Source organism: Scyliorhinus canicula, chromosome 16 (genome assembly GCF_902713615.1).
Source record: "Scyliorhinus canicula chromosome 16, sScyCan1.1, whole genome shotgun sequence".
NCBI lineage: Eukaryota > Metazoa > Chordata > Chondrichthyes > Carcharhiniformes > Scyliorhinidae > Scyliorhinus > Scyliorhinus canicula.
The window spans coordinates 7773334-7795587 of NC_052161.1; the positions used below are offsets into that span (position 1 = coordinate 7773334).

Genomic DNA, 22254 nt, shown 5'->3' on the forward strand with positions numbered 1-22254 from the left:
TTTGTCAGTGTACATTGCTGTTTTCTGTTTAATATTGGGTGCTTTGGGGGGTGCCCTTGAGGGCTGTCGCCAATTGTATTTTCCTATGCAAAATATATTTCTGCCTGACTATATTACAAAAGGATGTTCAGTAATGGAGCATTTTCAAGAAAATTCTATTATTCTTTTCACTGCAGTAAAAACAAATTTACGTCACAGGCATCCAAAAATTCTTTACACCTTGTAGTGTGGGAAATGTGAAGTCAGAGAGATTAAGCACTAACAGCAGTGTTTTTATTTCAGTGGTGTTGATTGAAGGATAACTATCAGCCTGGACACTGGGGAGAGCTCCTCTGTTCTTTTTGTTCTGTTCTGTTCTGTTTAGCACAGGGCTAAATCACTGGCTTTGAAAGCAGACCAAGCAGGCCAGCAGCACGGTTCGATTCCCGTAACAGCCTCCCCGAACAGGCGCCGGAATGTGGCGACTAGGGGCTTTTCACAGTAACTTCATTTGAAGCCTACTCGTGACATTAAGCGATTTCCATTTCCATTTTTTGAAGTAGTGCCATGGAATCTTTTACATGAACTCAAGTGGGCATAAGGAGCTTGGGTTTAACATCTCAAACAAAAAGTGACATGTCTGATAGTGCAGCACCCCCACAGTACTGCACTGGATGTGGCCAATTACATTTTGTGCTTTAAAGTGGGGCTCAAGCACCCTCTACCCTCTAACCTCTGAATCTGAGCCAGAGTGTTGACTGACTATTATGTATTCATTCTGATTTTTCAAGATAGCATTAAGGCTTGATTAGCTGACATGAATGATTGTTTAGGGAGTGTCATTATATTATGTTGCAGCACTTCTATTAACATCAATGATGGGATTCCACTCCATCCAATTGGAGTTCAAAAGAAGATGGACTGGTGCACGGGATGAATCCAGTGAGACGTGTTCAAATTATATGACCGTCTGCAGGAAAATATTGCTCTCGCACAACTATCTCGGAACATATGACAATTCTGTATCCATTCCGACAGTCTGCAAAGACTGTCACTGGTGAAGGCTACACATCCAACTTGATAAACTCAGGCAGACTTAAATTAATTTCCCACTTAACCAATGAGCTAGTTGTTAAAGGCTCTGTTAAAGGTTAGCGTTGAGTTCTGTCCTGGTCTGCACTGAGGTTGGACAGTTCTTAAATCAGAACACCAAGCATGGTGCGTACGTTTGTCTGTAACTCTGCGGGGAGAGGGAGGGAAGAGTCGGCCAGAGTTTCTGAATGTTGTGAGGTGAAATTACTGGAAAATGTGTGTGCCTACAGCATTAGAGACACACACACACACACACACACACAGTCACTAACCTTCCCCTCTGGGGGGGTTAATGTGGAGTGCAGAAGCTCCCCAGAATGAGAGAAAAAGAAAAGTTTATCCTTGTTGATTTGAAAAAAAGGTGCATTTTTATTTACCAGAACTCTAGGTTTGGGGAGAGTGAAAACATTATTATTTTCTTTTCTAAGAGTTTAATGTTTGCTTAGTAACAGTTTGTCTGTATATAAAAGAGGACTGAACAGGTGAGCAAAATTAGACTTGGTGGTTTGTGGAGAAAAGCAGGGGGCACAATCTTGATGGTCCGTACAGACTATTTCTGTGCCATAATATCAGTGATTTTTAAATTTTAATGGGGTTAAACTGTGCAGTATGCTATCGATTTACAAACCGGAAATTCCTGCGATACAAGTTCACCAAACCTCTGTGTTAAATCCAGGCTGCCGATTTCTCTCAAGTACCTCGGCAAAAGGAGAAACTGAAAAAACAAATTATAACCTAGAAGTATCTAACATGCACATAATACCTGCCTACTTATCCCAGTGTAAATTCTTATGTCTGTATTTATAATGCAGACGTAATGCTTTAGGGCAGCACAGTAGCATATTGTTTAGCACTGTAGCTTCACAGCGCCAGGGTCCCAGGTTCAATTCCCGGCTTGGGTCACTGTCTGTGCGGAGTCTGCCCGTGTCTGCGTGGGCTTCCTCCAGGCACTCCGGTTTCCTCCCACAGACGTGCAGGTTTGGTGGATAGACCATGCTTAATTGCCCTTGGTGTCCAAAAAGGTTAGGAGGGGCAAATGAGGGCTTAAGTGAGTCGGTGCAGACTCGATGGGCTAAATGGCCTCCTTTTGCACTGTATGTTCTATGTTCTAATGCCTACTTAGACATGTCGCACTGTAATATTCCTGCATCCCTCTTATCCAATAGAGGCATTGCAGTGCCTTTGACAAAGAGTCATCCAAAGACTCAAAATTTTCGCTCCTTTCTCACTCCACAGAAGCTGTCAGACCTGCTGAGAAGCTCGAGTATTTTCTATTTTTGTTTCAGATTCCAGCATCCGCAGTAATGTGATTTTATTCCATTATATTGCAATGCCTTTACTGGACCAGAGTGTGATTACACTGTGGACAGCTTATAATGGCAGATCCCATTATAAGGGTGAATATTGGGGTTGTAATTTGGACTTTGGGTGGCTGATTTAATTAACTTTTCTCCCCTATTGCCCAACATCAAAGTGACCTCCAAGAATTTATCCTACATTTTGCTCTTTGTAATGACTTAGGCCAGGCCTTTGAGATTGGCCAATTAGAATACGAGTTCCTTGATTAGTGGCCCAATCAGGGAACCCCTTTCTGTGTATATAACAGGGAGTGTCAGATCCTCAGCACTCCCGGTGTAGACAGCAGACTGAATGGTCATGGCTGTTCAGCTGTTGGGTTTGTAAATAAAAGGAATTCTGGTGACGGGACTTCTGCCTCTGTGGACTTATTACACCCTTATTTTAATATTTGTACTGTCGCATATTAAGGACCCAATTATGCCTCAATTATTCCCTTTCCTTTAACACACCCTTCGCCTGAAAGCTACATCTACTCCTGACTCTCCCGTGTGCAATGGGAGATCAACCACTGATTTTTATTTAATACACACAGTTTTAAAATTTGAATTTTTTTTGTCACAGTGTGGAGGCAATGTTTTTGCAGCCTTATGTACTGGACGTTATGCCAGATCTGAAAGATGGTTCATAATCAATGGCTGAAAAGAAAACCCTTTGTTGTGGTGGAATTCAGCAATATGTGAACATTTGAGATTGCCAAATTGAGATAGTGGAAATATTTATTTCAGTTGACATTTTAGTGGTTGTTGCAATTACCTAAACGTGTCCCAGGGGTCCACTGTACATCATCTGGTAAAAGTATTGAGAGAAGTGAGTAAGAGCTGGAGATTTGCAGCTGAGAATCTTACTATATTCGGAGGGACAATTAAAAAAAAATCTAGTTTGCAGCAGTGAAAAAATTACAAAAACAAAGTTTTAAACTTTGCTGACAGATGACTATTTTTGGTGTGTACCTTATGCATATTGCATTTTGAATTTCTTCCATTGCTGGTCACTGCAGCTTCCTCCAGCTATTGTAACCACCTTCTACCTCTGTTCCCTCCTGGCGGGCAGGGCCTTAAACCACCATCTCTCTGCAACCCTTTCTGCCTTGCCCCTTCAGAACACCCCCCCCCCCCCCCCCCCCCCCCCCACACACACACACACACACCTTTCAGCAACCCAACACTTAGCCCACAGCTCTGTAGCCTTTCTCCTCTGGTGAGCTGCCTCTTGCTAGTTTCTATATAACGTTGTTGCCAGTTGTTGACGTTCCGCTCACAGTTGCACGCACCTTGGATGTGAGCGAGCTGACTTTTACCCACGCCGCCATGAATGTGGCCCTTGGGTATCTGCCTGAAGCTGCAGCTGAGCAGATTCGCTGTTGATTTGTTTTCCTTCTGTCTCCACTTCACAGTTTAACTCAGCAAGCCCGATGGTCTTGGCATGTGTAGTGTCTTTACATCAGGACTGTGGGAGGGAAGCTGGAAATGCCCTCCGGACCCTTGTGTTTCAGTGCAGAAGATTACCACAATTCTGGTTTCCAATGACACTCTGGGAAATCGGACTGGAAAATGATCAGGCGGCTCTACTTTCTCCTATTTTCTGTTGATATTTGGGTTCATAAATGAACAACGGCAACTCAGGAGGTTAGAGAGCATCTCTGGAACCCTAGCTTGGGAGTTGGTGCCTTAGGGAGAGGAGGTAGGGGATGAGGAAAGGACACTGAGAAAACCAAAAAAGGAAGTGATTTTGTTGAATTGTTGCCCGTCCCCACAAGTTATTTTGCCCTGCGCCCCAACCACAGTGGCACTGGCTTCGCATCACGAAAGGTGGGCAGGTTAGGTCAATTTACCATGTTAAATTGCCCTTTAGTTTCCAAAGATGTGCAGGTTAGGTGGGATTACAGGGATAGAGTGGGGATTGGGACTTGTTAGGGTGCTCTTTCAGAGGGTCGGTGCAGACCAGATGGGCCAAATGGTCTCCCTCTGCACCGCAGAGATTCTATGGATTCAAATGTTTGAAAATAAAATAAAAAATTGTGGGATCAAGGGGGAAGAGCAGAGGTGTGTGATTAATTGAATAGCTCTTTCAAAAAACCAACACTAAGCATAATTGACTCAGTGGTCACCTCCTGTGCTGTGTAATTATATAGCTCTGTGTTTCCGTGCTACCTTTGTCGGTGTCCAATCATTCTCTATGTTGTGCTTGATGTCACTTCATGTGAGTTTCTCTGCTTTTGATATCTGTTACCAATGTGCTGTTGTTTTGAAAACATTTCAATTGCCAGGAAATTCAGAAATGCTTACCAGCTCATGATGTTTCTGCAGCTCTGATTTTTATTTTAAATGTGGAATGAATTTATCCATGAAAACAATGCTTTCCCAGCTTTCCCGCTGAATATTGAGGTTAACGCGTCAACCCAAACTCGCATGGACACAGCTATTTCTTGTAACCTGACCTGTATGAAAATTAAAATGGATAAAGTGAGGTCAACATCCCACCATGTACAGAAGCGGCTTTCAAATTTTCGGTGTTGGTGACCGGTAAATATTGACATTCTCGGAGTGACACACAACCCCTAACTTTGTCAGAAATAGCAGGGCCAGTAATCGGAGGACACAGATTTATCATGATTGGCATCAGAATCAAAAATAAGATGAGGGGTTTTCCTTTGAGGCAGCGAGTTGTGTTCATCAGCAGTGCAGTGCACGAGTGGTTCAGTAATAATTTCCGAATGGGTAAGTTCTTGAAGGGAAACTTGCAGGGCGAGGGGGGAAAAAAGCAGGTGGAGTGGACACTGGATAGCTTTTCCAAAGGGCCAGTATATAAACATGCTGGGCTGAATGGCCACCTCCTGTGCCACCTCATTCTACGTTCTACTTCATCGTTTATAACGATGGTTTAGGCCGTCCTGATGTTGTGCAGAAATACAAGTCTTCCTTTTAACTGAGTTGCCAGCACTTTGCATTCTAGCTCGGAATGGGTAGTGGGCCTCACAGAGGCTGCTATTTGGATCCGTGCTGCAGTGGGAAGGAAGAGGGAACAAGCGGCCAAGTCTGACTGATCTGGGTCGAGTGTTAAGGAAACCAACAGTCCTGGAGTCCGGTAAATGCTGCCAAAATGGTGGTGGTGAAGGGGGGGGGGGGTTGAGGAATAATGGCTGAGTTACATAACATTGGCCTGGATCTGTGCTGATTCAACCCAACTGCTTTGTGCCAATGTTTATGCTCCACGCCAATGCTACTTCATCCCAACATATCTATATATTTTGCTTTTCCTTCCTCCCTCGTGTTTATCTGGCTTAATGCATGTGTTGTCCACCTCAACTATTCCATGTGGGTGAGTCCCACATTCTGACCACACTCAAGGTAAAGATGTTCTTCCTGTATTCCTGACTGGAATTATTGTGTGTGTTTTGTGTGTTTAGCTTTAGTGATAAATTGTACATAAAAACCTATTAGTTTAGTCAGCGAACCTTGCATCAATTTGTTTTACCTCAAATTTTACAGCACAGCAATAGGCCATTTGGCCCATCTGGGCTTGGGTACTTCAGGAATTAGCTTTAAAATTTGCAGATGGTACTGAACTGAATAATGTGGTAAACGATGAGGTGGGTATTGGGAGTGCACCTACTGGCGAAATGGGCAGATGAAATTTCACACCGTGTGTGAAGTGATATGTTTTGGTAGGAAGAGTGAGATGGGGAAGTGGGACAATTGTACCATGTAAGTGGTACAGTTCTGAAGGGGGTGCTGCAACAGAGAGTCTTGGTGATGTACACGTTTTTAAATTAAATTTAAGAGTACCCAGTTATTTTTTTTCCAATTAAGGAGCGATTTCGCGTGGCCAATCCACCCACCCTGCACATCTTTTGTGTTGCGGGTTGAGACCCACGCAGACACGGGGAGAATGTGAAAACTCCACACGGACAGTGACCCAGGGCCGGGATTCGAACCTGGGATTTCAGTGCCGTGAGGCAGCAGTGCTAACCACTGCGCCCCTGTGCTGCCCGAACACATGTTTTTCAAGGTGGCCGCACAAGATGAGAAGACTGTTGAAAAGGTAAATGGGTTCCTTGGCTTTATTGAAAGACTAATAGGGTATAAAAGCAAGGAGGTTGTGATCATCCTCTTTAAAGCACTGGTTAGGCTTCAGCTGGTGTAGCACATACTAGGAAGGACGTAAATGCCCTGGAGAGGATGCAGAAGAGATTTGCTCATAACTGCCTCATTGTCTGATGTTAGCTTGCTTTAACTACTTACACTGCCCTTGTTCTTCAGCTTTGTTTAAAATTCAAAGCATACGCACAAGGAATGCAGGATTATTATGTTTTCATCACCTGCGTCTTCAATCTGTTCTAGTCTGAAATGCCAGGATTCCTCTGTGGCAGCTGCAGCTAGTTTCCTGTTTATAGTACAGCTCCAAGTTGCACAGTCACTCAGTGAATTGACACTGCGCTGCAGTCCAGCAGCATTGAGATTTCCTAAGGAAAGAGGAGGACACACCTCCTATTAAAAATTATAGTATCTCCCCGTTGCGTATGCTGCAGTTCGAACCGGGCAGAAAATGCGGAACCCTTGAGGAAGGAAAACCTAGACGGAAAGTTGGGAGGCAGGTGTGATCCCTTCACCTTCCAACTCTTCCCTGAGTTCTAAAACAGAATCTTGCAGCTGTGAGAGGAGAGGCATCCATGTCCCACTGCCCCCCCCCCCCCCCCCCCCCCCAAAAGTCAGCCATATAGGCTGAAGTCTAGAAAAGGGCCTGTGCACATATTTATTGGAAAGAAAAGTGTTTTTTCGCTCGCAAACATTTGACTCATCCCTTTTGAAGTAATTTCCTACTTCCTGGGAGACATAGCCTAGAAATAAATAGGAACAGTGCTCTCTGTCTTTGGAAAACTTCAGTTTTCCAAGGATGACGAGTCACATGATCGACAATGATCCCTTACATTGGTCATTTTGATTTGACCGTTGCCAGGGTTACCACCCTCCAGAAATTAAAGATGAATCTCCAGGACATTCTGAGAGCAACACCCTGGAGAATAATCATAGTGGTCATAAAAATTAATCTCTTTTTTTCTAATTTTCTCTGAATACCTCTGTTTATGAATTATGGCAATACTGGGGGCACTGGGTAAGACTGTTTAACAGTAGAGACCACGTAGAGTCCATTTGCTTCCCAATGGGCCACAGGCAACAGTGGGAACGGGCCACATGATGTAACCTACAGGAAAATTTTCAACGAGTTGTCAACCTTTGCCACGCTCCGGCTAGGAGGGCAGGTTCGACGTGAACCGTGCAGTAACAACTGCAGCCATCCCTTTAAAAATTTCCTCTTTCCCGACCTCTTGCGGATCTTCCCAGCAGAATCAAAATGATACCCGGGCAACTCGCAAGAGCCTTGGCAATTCCTATCTCTTAATTCCTATTAAATACGCACCAGACTATGCCCAGAGGAAAAGCCCATTCAGCCCATCATATTCTATTCCTTTCACAGACCATTTACAACCCAAACTGTCTGTGGAACCTTGGCTTCGCTTTCCATCTGTGCACTTGCGACCATAAAGGAATACATTGAGCCAATTTGTTTTAACTCCTGTTGGCACGAACCAACTCTGTGTCCTTCATTTGAACAGCATTCCACCCAGAAGGCACAAAAACACTACACAAATCCAAACCTGCCTCTGCCTCCTGGACAGTATTAATGTTGCTTAGATGTGACATGTTAGAAGGGGGAAGAGATGCAGTACACAAAGTTGGTCTCCAGCGCATCTGCAAGACTCAAAATGCTTGGCCAGCCCCATCTGTCTTGTGTTCCCCACCAGGGAATGCTGCCTTTCTCTGCTACAAGGAAAACAAAACAGTTTGAGCAACCTTTTGAGGGGTTATTAAGTAACAACTGCAGCCAGCAGATTCTTTGAGTCGCTGAGTAAACTTGGCAGGGTGAGATTCCCAGGATTTATGCTCTGTCTATTTGGAAGGGGGCAAACTATGCCCCCCACCGCCATAGAACATACAATTTACAGTGCGAAAGGAAGCCATCGGCCCATCGAGTCTGTACCGGCCCTTGGGAATGGCACCCTACCTAAGCCCACAGCTCCACCCTAACCCCCTTAACCCAGTAGCCCCACCTAACCTTTCTGGACACTAGGGGCAATTTTAGCATGGCCAATCCATCTAATCTGCACATCTTTGGACTGTGGGAGAACCACTGGGGATCCCACGTCACTTCTCTCTGGGAGCCCCAATACATTTTAAGTGCAATCCAGCACTTCTGGCAAGCATTGAGCTTCCCACTAGATTGAGGCGCCAGAAGGTTGAAAATTTTATCCCCTGCTGCTCTCAATGACCAGTAGCACCACCAGAAAGTATTGGTGACTGAGCCCAGATGCTACATGTCTGCTTCAGCCTGCCGCACAATGGAATGTTATTTTAACATATTAAGTGGCGTACTCTCAGAAAGGATGAGATCCTTCTTGGATGTCTCTTGCCCCCGACATCCCTAACTTTTAACCTTGGCCTGCAACTCTCGACCTGTTAATTTAGTTGCTGCCAGCCAAATCGGACCGACAGCCTCGGGAACCAGTATTTTCATTGCCGTAGCCTCTTTTTAAGGCAGAGTTCTGGGGTGGGATTTTCTGTGCAACCCACCTCGTGTTTCACGGTGCAGGAGGTGGCCTGCCATTGACTGACGGTGGGATCCTCTGGGATCTTGTCAGTGGGATCTCCCGTTGAATGCACCCCTCACCACTGGGAACCCCGTGGATGGGGGTGTGCAATCGGCAGGACCGGAAGGTTCTGCCAATGTGAACGGCTGAAAAGCTCCAGCCCTGATATTTAGTCAACAAATCGCATTGTACATTGAAAGCCTGGATAGGTCTTGGATTGATTTAACAAGTCACTTGGTCTGGTAAAAGCTGCTTAAACTGTATGAGTAACTCTCATCAACTAAAGTATTGCAAGACTTGGTCTACGGTCCTCTCTGTCTGTTACCTGTGCCGTGGTCTGCCCCTGCTCAATTTATTATTAGGTCAGTGTATGACTATGTGAGAGGATTGAGATTGACCCAAAAAACGTCTTCACTTTGAGAACCTCCGCAAGCTGTCCAAGACATTTCAGTGCCTTGTATAGTTTTGTCATAATCTACCCTAAATAAAAAAAGGCTGTTTGTGCCTTGGTATTATCACAGAGACTGGAGACCTTCATTCAGTTGGTGATGTATCTAAACCCAGGTACCAAGTCTTAATGGGCTGTGCTATAACCCTCTGCCAGACCCAAAACTGCTCCAGACCTCCAAACAGAAATCAGTAAATCTACACGTTTACCGTTTATGGAGTTGACTCAACCACTGAGAAAGGAGCTGCGTTACACGTTTGTATTTTAGCTCAGGGATGTGACCTAACTGCTCGTCGACCTGTGTTTTGATAACCTCAGCGCTTTTTTTGCATGTTCAGCAAATGTTGCTGGGAACCTTGGACACAGAGTCACATTTAAACAGATGGAGCTTGCAGATTATAAACACGCTTTCTGTCCAATTACATCTGGAACAATGATTCTCCGCCGAATTCTCTTCCTCAGCACTATCAGTTGGGATAACTGGTATTCTGCAAGGAAGTGTTTTATATTGACGCTCTTGGACTCTTCACTTAACCCACTCACTTCAGCGATGCCTCCCTTGTGCTCACTGGCCCCCTTTGATGAGACACTTTCCCTCTGGTGCTGCCCCAGATCTTCCTTCTCAGACCTTGGAAATCATTGGGAAAGTTGATTTCTGTAGGATGGAGGTAGGCTGAATTCTCAGTAAAAGTAGTGATATCCCACACCTGTTTGGCTCCATTGGTAAGATCCTCAACTCGGAAGGTAAGTGATTGAAACCTACACTAGTACTTGCGCTCCTGGCCTATACCAATACTGCAGTACAGCACTGAAGGTGGTTTCACCTTTGGAGTGAGGTGTTGAACCCAGGCTCTGTTTACCAGTTCAGGTGGGCACTGAAATTGTTTTTTAAAAATATGTTTATTAAGAAATTTCATAGTAAATTGGATTGGATTGGATTTGCTTATTGCCATGTGTACCGAGAAATCATACAGAACAATTGACCAAAGTTACACAATAAAAGAGCAAAACTAACAAGCAAAAGCACATATTGCAAAACCCCAAAAAGCTCAACCCCCTCACAGCTGACCAGCTCCTTAAAAATAAAATGAATGGCTGCCATCTGCCATCTTGGGTAGAACCCTTCTATCGACCCTCTGATGGTGTACTTAACCATCTCCAAATGTAAAGAAAGACAGGAGGTCACCCAGCCAAGCTGAGGCACTGGGCAGAGTAGGTGACCTCCATCCTAGCAGAACCCATCTCCGGGCTATCAACGAGGTGAAGGTGAGGACACCCACCTTCACCCCCATCTGCAGCAACAGCAGATCTAACACCCAAACAAATGGCCACCGGCAGACATGGATCCAAATCAACATTGAGTATTTCTGACATGGTGTTGAAGAAAGAGGCTCTGAGGCTTACCGACTTGGGACAAGACCAGAACATACGAGTGTAGCTAGCTGGCCCAGAGAGAAGCGCTCACACTTGTCCTCCATCCCAGAGAGAAATTCACTCAGCCTCGCTTTAGTCAGATGCACCCTGTGCACCACCTTGTATTGGATCAGACTTAGCCGAGCACAGGAGGACATGGAGCTGACTCTGGGAAGGGCCTCACTCTGTGCCTCATCATCCAGAATGGGACCCAACTCATCCTCCCATTTCACCCTCACCTCATGCAATGGTGCTGACTCTGCAGAGGACATGGCGTATCTGCACGAAATAGTCCCCCAAAGACAAAATCCTCTTCAACTGGGAAGAGGGTGGTGCTGAGGCGAAGGAGGGAAAGCTTTGTGTGAAAAATCACATGTCGGAAAAGTCTGGAACCAGGTAGTTGGAATTTCTCCGCCAGCTCCTTAAAACTGGCAAACCTCCCCTCCACAAACAGGCCACCAACCCTTCCCCTCCCATGATTTAAATGTTGATCCAAACTCAATGGCAGGATAGGGTGGTTATTACAGATGGCAAAGACCGGGAGCAGAGCTTGAAATGCTGCCTGAAGTGACACCGCCACTAAATTCAGGGAAAATCTTAACGGAGAGAATGTGCTGCAACAATGTGGTTACTATTGAACCAAGGCTAGAAACTGAAGGAACTCAATTCCATTTGTACCTATATGAAATCAGGTTCACTGAACTACAACAATATCTTCTGAATATAATAAAAATCTTTATTAATGTCACAAGTAAGCTTACATTAACACTGCAATTAAGTTACTGTGAAAATCCCCTAGTCGCCACATTCCGGCGCCTGTTCGGGTACACTGAGGGAGAATTTAGAATGTCTAATTCACCTAACAGCACGTATTATGGGAGTTGTAGGAGGAAACCGGAGCACCCGGAGGAAACCCACGCAGACACGGGGAGAACGTGCAGACTCTGCACAGACAATGACCCAAGCTGGGAACCGAACCTGGGACCCTGGTGCTGTGAAGCAACGGTGCTGACTACTGTGCTGCCGTGACAATCATGTGTTAAACTACTGTGTTAAAGGTGCTATTTAAATGCAAGTGTTGTGGAAATATAGAATTGAATTTTTGGAAGCTCAAGCTAGCCAGAAATTGCCTCTCTGGCCCTTTAAGCTCAATAGAGCGAGTGAAGAGAGGCCTTTCTGTTGTGTGTTCTTGTATGCCCGAAAATTAATCTCTGGTGTGACAACATTACTCCCTATATCTGGGCTTCTGATTGGCTGGGAATCCTGTTGAGTAGATTTGAAACCATTAGAATTATATTTGAAAGTGTTTCACCTGTCTAAAATGGAAAAGGGAATCCAGGAAAGAGGCCAGTGGGGTGGTTAAAACCAGGCAATTATTTTTACAGTGATTTGAAAAGGAAGCTTTGTTCAGGCGGAAAGTGAAACTTGAGTAATAAAAAGAAAATGTAACAGGGAATTGGAGAGTACAGTGAAGTCGAAGGGGAAGGGATAAAAGAACGAACAGAAAAAACGCTTAAACTTTATTATCTTTTAATTAAAATTGGATTTTAAATGCTCATGTCCGTTACGGTTACTAGCCCTGTAATAAAGCTAATCCTGGTCTTTGAGAAGTTTCATTGCTGTAATATTAACAGTGTGTGAGCTGGAAAACTTATGAAGGGGTTGACCCAGGAAAGAGACTAATTTCCCTGAGTGCAAAGTGTTAAAGTCCATTACAAATGAATCATTAAAAAAATATATTTATGACTTATAACTCCTGACGCATTTTAAACATTTGTGAAGAGGAATACATTTAGGCTAACATGCTGATTGTTTATGGCATTCTGAACTATGAGCAATATCTGAACTTTCACCAGCCAAGGCAAACATGTGAATGCTGAGACTGGCTGACTTAAAATGAAATTAGCCTGCCGTCTTTAGACATCGAATTTACAGTGCAGAAGGCAGTGATCTCGAGTAAAGGTTTTCTTGGTTTTCCAAATCTCTCCAGGGCCTCGTCTCCCTCTCTTTATCTCTATAACCTCCTCCAGCCCTACAATCCTTGTGAGCTCCCACTGCTCTTCAATTCCGGCCTCTTGTACATCCCCAGCTCTCGTCGCTTGACCATTGGGGGCTATGGCTCCAGTTGCCTCGGCTTTAAACTCTGGAATTCCCTCCCTAAGCCTCTTTCGTTCTTTTCTCCTTCAAGACACTCTTGAAAACCATCTCTAGGACCAAGCTTTTCCAGCCATATTTCCTCACATTTTCTCATTTTTTTAGAAATTCATTTATGAGATGTGGGCGTCGCTGGTTAGTCCAGCATTTATTGCCCATCCCTAGTTGCCCTTCAGAAGGTGGTGGTGAGTTCCTTCCAGAATCGCTGCAGTCCTTGAGGCGTAGGTACACCCACTGCTTTTAGGGAGGGAGTTCCAGGATTTTGACCCGGGGACAGTGAAGGAACGGCGATGTATTTCCAAGTTAGGGTGGTGAGTGACTTGGAGGGGAACCGCCAGGTGGTGGGTTCCCAGGTACCTGCTGCTCTTGTCCTTCTAGATGGTAGTGGTCGTGGGTTTGGAAGGTGCTCTCTAAGGAACCTTGGTGAGTTTCTGCAGTGTATCTTGTCGATGGTAGACATGGCTGGCTATGTTTGTCGGTGGTGGAGCGTTTGAGTGTTTGTGAAAGAGGGAGCAATCAAGCGGGCTGCTTTGTCCTGGATGGTGTCAAGCTTCTTGTGTGTTGTTGGAGCTGCACTCATCCAAGCCAGTAGAGAGTATTCCATTACACTCCTGACTTGTGCCTTGCAGATGGTGGACAGGCTTTGGGGGGGTCAGGAGGTGAGTTACTCGCTGTAGGATTCCTAGCCTTTGACCTGCTCTGGCAGCCACAGTATTAATGTGGCTAGTCCAGTTCAGTTTTGGTGTAAGGTGTTAAGAACATAAGAACTTGGAGCAGGCGTAGGCCATCTGGCCCTTCGAGCCTGCTTCGCCATTCAATCAGAACATGGCTGATTTTTTGTGGACTCATCTCCACTTACCCGCTCGCTCACCATAACCCTCAGTTCCTTTACTGTTCAAAAATCTATCAATCTTTGCCTTAAAAACATTCAATGAGGTAGCATCAACTGCTTCACTGGGCAGGCAATTCCACAAATACACAACCCTTTGCGTGAGGAAATTCCTCCTCAATTCAGTCCTAAATCTGTTCCCCCTTACTTTGAGACTATGCCCCCTGGTTCTAGTTTTGTTTGATAACGCCCCTGTGAAGTGCCTGTGAAGTGAAGTTTCGCCATGCCACCGGTGCTATATAAATGCATGTTGTTGTTGTTGTGTTGCAATAGCAAGTGAGTGTGAGGAGACAGGAGTCTAACCAGCAGTCCAGCAGAAGCTAAAGCGGTAGTTTTAATTGCTGACAGGGAGGGAGGGTGCAGACTAATTGGACATCACATAGCTAAGATGTAGAGTCACTTATTGAAGAGCTGCAGCACTCTCATCCTTCCCAGCACCATATTTTCTTTTCCTACGATGAGCGTCGTCCACTTTGCCAGAAATCCTCAGTTATTTTTGTATCGTCTTTCTCTGACAGACTTAACCCTGTGATTTTTATTTAATTGATGCAATCGAGCAATGATCCCCGAGAGGACGGACAAAGCGAGATCTCGATTATGTCAACGGCATTTCCAGCAAATTAATATTTAATGATTGTTCCAGAGCATGCGGTGACAATCAAGAGTGCAGTAACAGAAAAGGAATGCAGAGTCAGTGTGGAAGAAGCTTTGTTTTAATAGCTGGGCTTGTTAATTTATGTTTTTATTACACTCTTTTTCCTTCTTCATTTCAGGAAATTGTAACAGCTGCAATGCCACGTTTTCAGTGCTGAAGAAGCGAGTGAGTATTTGTTTTAAAAAAGTAATTCATTCCTTTGTTAAATCATCAAGATGATGCCCATCTTTTCTTTTTAAAAGAAATAGTTGGACCGCTTATACAGCAGCCTTATCCATGGCTCTGTGCGTAACACTCTCACCTCGCGAGTCAGGAGGTTCTATGTTCAAGAGTCGTTCCAGAGACTAGAGTACAAGAATCTAGGCCAACACTGTACTGAGGGAGCCCGTGCTGCCCGAGGGTCAGTACTGAGGCGACACTGCGCTGCCAGAGGATCAGTACTGAGGGAGCCCTGCGCTGCCCGAGGGTCAGTACTGAGGTGGCACTGCGCTGCCAGAGGATCAGTACTGAGGGAGCCCTGCGCTGCCCAAGGGTCAGTACTGAGGCGGCATTGCGCTGCCCAAGGGTCAGTACTGAGGGAGCCCTGCGCTGCCCAAGGGTCAGTACTGAGGGAGCCCTGTGCTGCCCAAGGGTCAGTACTGAGGGAGCCCTGCGCTGCCCGAGGGTCAGTACTGAGGCAGCACTGCACTGCCAGAGGGTCACTGCTGAGGTGGGTGTTGCACCAAGGGTCAGTACTGAGGAAGCGCTGAGCTGTCTGGCAGCACAGTGGTTATCACTGCTGCCTCACCTCTCCAGGGTCTCTGGTTCGTTTCCGGCTTTGGGTCTCCGTGTGGAGTTTGCACGTTCTCCCCGTGTCTGCGTGGATTTCCTCTGGGTGCTCCGGTTTCATCCCACAGTCCAAAGATTTTGCAGGTTAGGTGCATTGGCCACGATCAATGTGCAGGGTTATGGGGATTGGGTGGAGAAGTGGGCCGAGGTAGACTTCCCTTTTGTAGGGTCGGTGCAGACTCGATGGGCCGAATGGCCTCCTTCTGCATTGTGGGGATTCTATGACACTGGGGTGCACTGCACTGTTTGTGTCAGTACTGAGGGAGTGTCACACTATTAGAAGTGCTTATTTTCAATGGCCGATCTGGTGGACGGAATAATCTTATTGCACCATTCTAAAGAAGACCAGAGGTGTCTTCCTAAACCAATATTCACCCCTCGATCAGTGTCACTAAAATTACTGTTTGTGGGTGTTTTCTGAGCGCACATTAGTTGTTGTCTCTTGCATCGCAACAGTGGCTAACTTCAAAAGTACTTCAATTGTTGTGAAACACTGATGTGAAGTCCTGAAATTATAAAAGGCTCTCGAGAAATGAAAGTTCTTTTTTTCAACATTGGCCATTACTGCGTTTTGTTGATCCATTTTGAGTCTGCTGTCATTACTTTTGCTCACTATCTTTTTATTTTTCCTATGGTGTATTTGGGCACCTTTTACCCCTGCCCCACCTTGACCTTTAACTCCACCACCACTGCCACCCCTCTCTGACTGCTTTCTCCAAACCCTCCCCAACCTAGTGTTACATGTAGACCATTTATCAACTAGCGTTTCAGACTGAATTAATACTGTGCACAAATTAGGTACCGGTAGTTAATGCAGAGTACAGACTGGATACCGGTAGTTAATACAGAGTACAGACTGGATACCGGTAGTTAATGCAGAGTACAGACTGGATACCGGTAGTTAATGCAGGGTACAGACTGGATACCGGTAGTTAATGCAGAGTACAGACTGTATACCGGTAGTTAATGCAGAGTACAGGCTGGATTCCGGTAGTTAATACCGAGTACAGACTGACAGCTGGTGCTAAATATGGATTGTGCAATGCATCAATCAATTTTTGATCATTAACATTATATAGGCGGGTGGCACGGTGGCGCAGTGGTTAGCACTGCTGCCACACTGCACTGAGGCCCAGTTTCGATCCTGGCCCTGGGTCACTTTGTGTGGAGTTTGCACATTCACCCTGTGCCTGCAGGGGTCTCTCACCCCCAGAACCCAAAAGATGCATAGGGTAGGTGGATTGGCCACACTAAATTGCCCCTTAATTGGAACAAAAAAATAATTGGATACTCTAAAAAAATTTTAAAATAAATAAAATAAACATTATCTAGGCAATAACTTGATAGTTAATGCTGCTAATATACTGGGAATGTGTTACGTAATCGCTCCGTTGATCACAATTTTTTGTTCTGTCCATGCTCAGCGTAACTGCAGCAACTGTGGCAACAGCTACTGTTCGAGATGCTGTTCATTTAAAGTTCCCAAATCGTCAATGGGAGCAACTGGTAATTATTTCTGACTATTTCCCTTGTGCAATAAACCTTTGTGTCTTTTAGAGGTTTTCTTTCAATTAAAAAATTTGCAGAGATAATTTTAATCAGCGTACGATATATGTGCAAAGCTAATAAATATAAAATCAAACTACTGCGGATACTGCTGGAAATCTGAGGTAAAAACAAAAAGTGTTGGATAAACATAGCAGGCATGGCAGCATCTGTGGAGACCGAAACAGTAAACGTTTTGAATCCATGTGATGTCTTCAGACTTGAGAGGTACAAATGTGATGGATTATAAATGAAATGAAAATCGCTTATTGTCACAAGTAGGCTTCAATGAAGTTACTGTGAAAAGCCCCTAGTCGCCACGTTCCGGCGCCTGTTCGGAGAGGCTGGCACGGGAATTGAACCCGCGCTGCTGGCCTGCCTTGGTCTGCTTTAAAAGCCAGCGATTTAGCCCAGTGAGCTAAACCAGCTTGCCCAGCTCCTAGTTGATATCTGGTGAACCTCTTTTGCCTGAGGATGATTCGACTTGGTGTAATATATTTCCTGCTCCTTTCTAGGGTGGCACAGTTGCACAGTGGCTAACACTGTTGATTCACAGCACCAGGGTCCCAGGTTCGATTCCCGGCTTGGGCTTGTGCGGAGTCTGCACGTTCTCCCCGTGTCTGCGTGGACTTCCTCCCGGTGCTCCGGTTTCCTCCCACAAGTCCCGAAAAATGTGCTTGTTAGATGAATTGGACATTCTGAATTCTCTCTCCATGTACCCGCCTGAGTGTGGCGATGAGGGGATTTTCACAGTAACCTTCTTGCAGTGATAATGTAAGCCTACTTGTGACACTAATAAAGATTATTATTATTCTCCCTTCCCCATCCCAAAGAGCATTTCAACACTCCTCATTGAGTAGGGTATGTGTCATCAAATATTCACGAATTAAAAGTCTAATGGTGACCATTGCCGATCTTTGCAAAAAGAAACCTTTTGGGGAAGGAAATCTGCCGTCCTTGCCCGGTCTGGCCTATGTGTGACTCCAGACCCACAGCAATGTGGTTGACTCTTAAATGTTCCTCTGAAGTTGCTTAGCTCAGTTCAAGGGCGATTAGGGATGGGCAACAGCTGTTGGCCCAGCTAGTGATGCCCACATCCTCTGATCGAATTTAAAGAACTTTGAGCAGAAGAGTAGAAAAAACAGGCATCACTGTGAAGCAAATTACTAACGAATTTTGGAATAATTTCTTTGCTGAATCAAATATTTTCAACATATCTATATATACATGCAGTATAGCCAAATGGTTTCATCTCTTAAAAATACTTTTAATGCCAGTAAATATTTGCAGTAAAATAAAGCCAACTCCTTGTGAATGCCAGTTGAATGTTCCATGTGCATCACCAAGAACGGACGAGTAACTTCTTGCATCTACTCGACTTACCACGCAGGTGGGGTCCTGCAGCCACCTCATCCCAGCCTGGGAACATAGGAACAAGCCATTCGGCCCCTCAAACCCATTCTGCCAAAACAATCAGAGACTGATCCACCACTTAACTCCAATTTTGTCTCGTAGCCCTTCATACCTTTTGATTAACAAAAATCTATCAACCTCAGATTTAAAATGAACCCCTCCAGCATCATTTGCTATTTGTGGAAGAGAGTTTCAAACTACTGCCTCCCTTTGTAAGTGTAATGTGTAACTTCACTTCTGAAAGGCTTGGCTCTAATCTTTAGGCTATGTGCCCAGGCCCTGGTCCGAGGTTCGCCAGCCAGTTCCGTATTTACCCGATCTGTCCCCCTTAATATATTGAAACTTAGATTGGGCGACCCTTAATCTATACCAATTGTGTATTCTCCTCTCGTACTTTAACCCTTGGAATGCATGGATTGTTCTGGTAATTCTACACTGAAGGTGCAATTTATCCTTCCTAAGGTGTGATGTCCAGAACTGAACACGGAACTCCAGATGTGATCGAATCAGTGCTTTGTCCAGTTGCCACTACACTAAATTGCAGTTTTCACTGACTTTTAGTCAAACAAAAATCTGACTTTTGATGCTCATCATTATGGGAAATACAAGTTCTGGGGAGTGGAACACTTTCAGTGCCCACTTGGCATCCCATTGAGTTGTTATTTCACATGAGGTTCAGCCAGAAATGACTTTCAGTCCATCCAATTCCGTCTTCTTTGCGGACGTTTGCCATTTGAGGTGCCAGTTGCAGGTCCGTTTGTTCGTCCATCCCTCCCATGCGTCCATAGATCATTTGAAAACAGTGTTTGCGTATTTTCTACCTGACATGAGCATCGCCTTCAAATTGTAATTTCAGCTGAACGGGAGGAAGTGACAGGGTTTGTAATGCAGTTGCCCACGGGTTTTTTATCTTTTATCTCTCTCCTCTCTCTTTCAGCGCCAGATGCCCAACGGGAGACCGTCTTTGTGTGTGCTCAGTGCCACAACGTTTTGAGCAAATAGGGCGAGGCATTTATTCTTTCTTTTCTCCCTATCCTTTTAAATGTAAATTTTATTTTTACATTTTAAATAAAATGTACTGTATCAGAAAGCTGGAGAGGACAGTGAGGCGGACACGAAAGATCGGGGTTTGTACAATGGGCTCTCCGGTGTTAAGGGATTAGGGCTGCAGTCTAGCTATGGGAGCAAAACTTTCTGGAATTAATGTTTGTTTGTCATAAAAAATAATATATAATATATATATGTATATGTATCCTCACCTCTTAAGTGCTGCCTTCTACTGTATATAATGTGGGATTAGACCTTTGCTTTTTCTTTTGTATAGAATGCGGTGTTGAACACTAAGAGTTGGTAAAGCTCTCCGAATCCTCCTGAACCATGTTTCTTAAGATTGTATTTTATGCTTTCCCTTTAGTTTGATATCCGTGATGCAAGTCTGATACTTTCTCAATAAAAATGACCTACTGTGGACAAATGTCAAAAGGGTGCCTCTAGATGTGTGACATTTTGTGCTCGAGTGTTTCTGGGGGTCAGGAGGGGGGGGTGAACTATCAGATCGTTAATTATAATTGAGAGAAAAAAAAAATTGGTGTTCCATCAAAATTATTTTTTAAAATGTGCTATATTTTAATTTCTATTCCTCCAACTCGGTTTGTTTTTATTCTCCCAACCTCGAAAGATGCAGAGTAATGTATTTAAAAAATCAAAACATAGAATTTTCCAGCATGGACAAAAGCCATTCAGTCCATCATTGCAGTCTAGCTTTTTGAAAGAGCTATTCAATTAGCGCAATAGCTGCTTTTTCCCAGTAGCCCTGCAATCATCCGCCCTTCATGTATTTACTTAATTTCCGAATTCCTATTGAATCTGCTTCCACCACCTTTTCATATCCCACTTTCTCTTTTTTTTTAATTCGTTTGTGGGACATGGGCGTCTCAGGTTGGACCAGCATTTATTGCCCATCCCTAATTGCCCTTGAGGGGCAGTTAAGGGTCAACCACATTGCTGAGGAGTCGCATGTCGGCCAGACCGGGTAAGGACGGCAGATTATCTTCCCTAAAGGACATTAGTGAACCAGATGGGTTTTTACGACAATGGTCATCATTAGATTTTTAAATCCAGATTTTTATTGAATTCAAATTTCACCATCTGCAGTGGCGGGATTCGAACCTGCGTCCCCAGAGCATTTCTCTGTGTCTCTGGTTTACTCGTCCAGTGACAATACCACTAGGCCACTGCCTCCCCAATTACCTTCGGTCATTGGCCCTTCGGCCAGTGCAAACACTTTCATCCTGCCTGCCGTATCAAAACCACTTTTAAAAAATTAAGCTAGTTTGTAAATTTAAAAAACACATTTTGATATACTGTCACGACACTCTGGGCTAGCGCACGGTAAATGCCAGCCCTACTTGACCCGGAGTCGCAAAACAGGTGAAATTAGATTTTTATTAAAAATACCCGAGGTCCTTGGCTGAACCAATAAACTACAGTCACCAGGTTAGTAACTTTAATACAAGTGACTTTTTATTATGTACAGTATTGTAATAAGGCAGACAGAAAATATAACTGATTACCTAATGCCCTTCCTAACTACCCCCACTCTCTATATATCATACACACAGACACAGACACAGACACACAGACACACACCACAGAGGGGAAAGGATGGTGGAAAGGTAAAGAAAATATTAATAAAATAAAAGGATGACATCTTAGATGCACTGGGATGATTTCTGGTTAATATCTGTCCGAAGTTCAGCTTTCGTTTTGATACTTCTCTCTGGTGTCTCTGGCAAGGTTGTCTACCTTCACTGCAAACTCAGCATCATTTCAAGTTCGCAGCAAAGGAATGCGCCAGGTACTCACTGCTTTCAGATAATAAAACAGTTCAGCAGGCAGTAGAAAACGAGTTCCTTTCACTTCCAAGGTTTAAATGTTTCTGCCCAGTTCTCTCAGAAAGCACCAAGCAGCAACCAATCGCTGACCATTGTCAGACAGAACACTGTCCCAAGCCAACCCGTCGGTTGCCAGCAACCAGTCGATCTGACTCCCTCCACAACCTTGTTCCTAAGATCCATCCAGTGCCGAATCAGTTCAGATCCATTCAGTTTTCCAAAAACAAAACCTGGGAACACAGTGTCCTGACAAGCAAGCTTAAAGTCACATTCCGATTATAGGTCAACTAATTTCAAATAATTCTTGGCGATCCAGTATCATTCTGGAGGACTTCCAACCCTGTCGTCCGGTGTGGTAAGGTGAGTACTGACCTGCTTTCACAGCAAGGATCAACAGAGCAGCAGGTATGGATTCTCGCACCCACCTGTTACAGTATGACACCTGGTGTCTTGGGCCTGGCGAGAGCGAAAACGAGCCCCGGCTTTGAACCTGCTGATGTCAGATTGTTATTTTATTTGCTCATTTATTTTTCTTGTTGAGATTTAGCATTGTTGGCTTCAGGGTACAAGGCTGGGAGTTGTACACGAAACACTGCGCTGTTGACATGAAGGAGATGGAGTGGTGTGGAAAATGAAAGCATTTGCACACATGGTGGATACCCAATAGGGAAGGGGGGGGAGAAAAGGGGGTCGGTTATAAAAATAAGCAACCCAATTAACTGAGTCACGGATACAAAAGTCTAATTTTGAAATTCTTGCAAGCACTGTTTATTTGACACTTGACTTTTGTGTTCTTGGGATCCCACACAACAAAATATTTCCACACAGACAAACTCTAAAATAAACTCAGGCTGCCTTACGTTGAAATAGAGAATTAGCTTGCATTTCCGTAGCACCTTCACATTACTTCAGGCCATAATCACTTGTAATATGGCAGCC

At 44.5% G+C, this 22254-nt stretch overlaps 1 protein-coding gene across 3 annotated transcripts in view; it reads left to right on the forward strand.

The window, feature by feature from the left end:
• The window catches only part of zfyve27 (zinc finger, FYVE domain containing 27), a 167985-nt gene extending 148079 nt beyond the window's left edge, over positions 1 to 19906 (forward strand). For all 3 annotated transcript variants that reach the window (XM_038821899.1, XM_038821897.1, XM_038821896.1), the window contains 3 exons: positions 14754 to 14800; positions 16888 to 16969; positions 19359 to 19906. In XM_038821899.1, the coding sequence (XP_038677827.1) occupies positions 14754 to 14800; positions 16888 to 16969; positions 19359 to 19423 (194 nt within the window). In that variant the 3' untranslated portion in view covers positions 19424 to 19906. The remainder of the gene's footprint in view (positions 1 to 14753; positions 14801 to 16887; positions 16970 to 19358) is intronic.
• The last annotated feature ends 2348 nt before the right edge of the window (positions 19907 to 22254 follow it).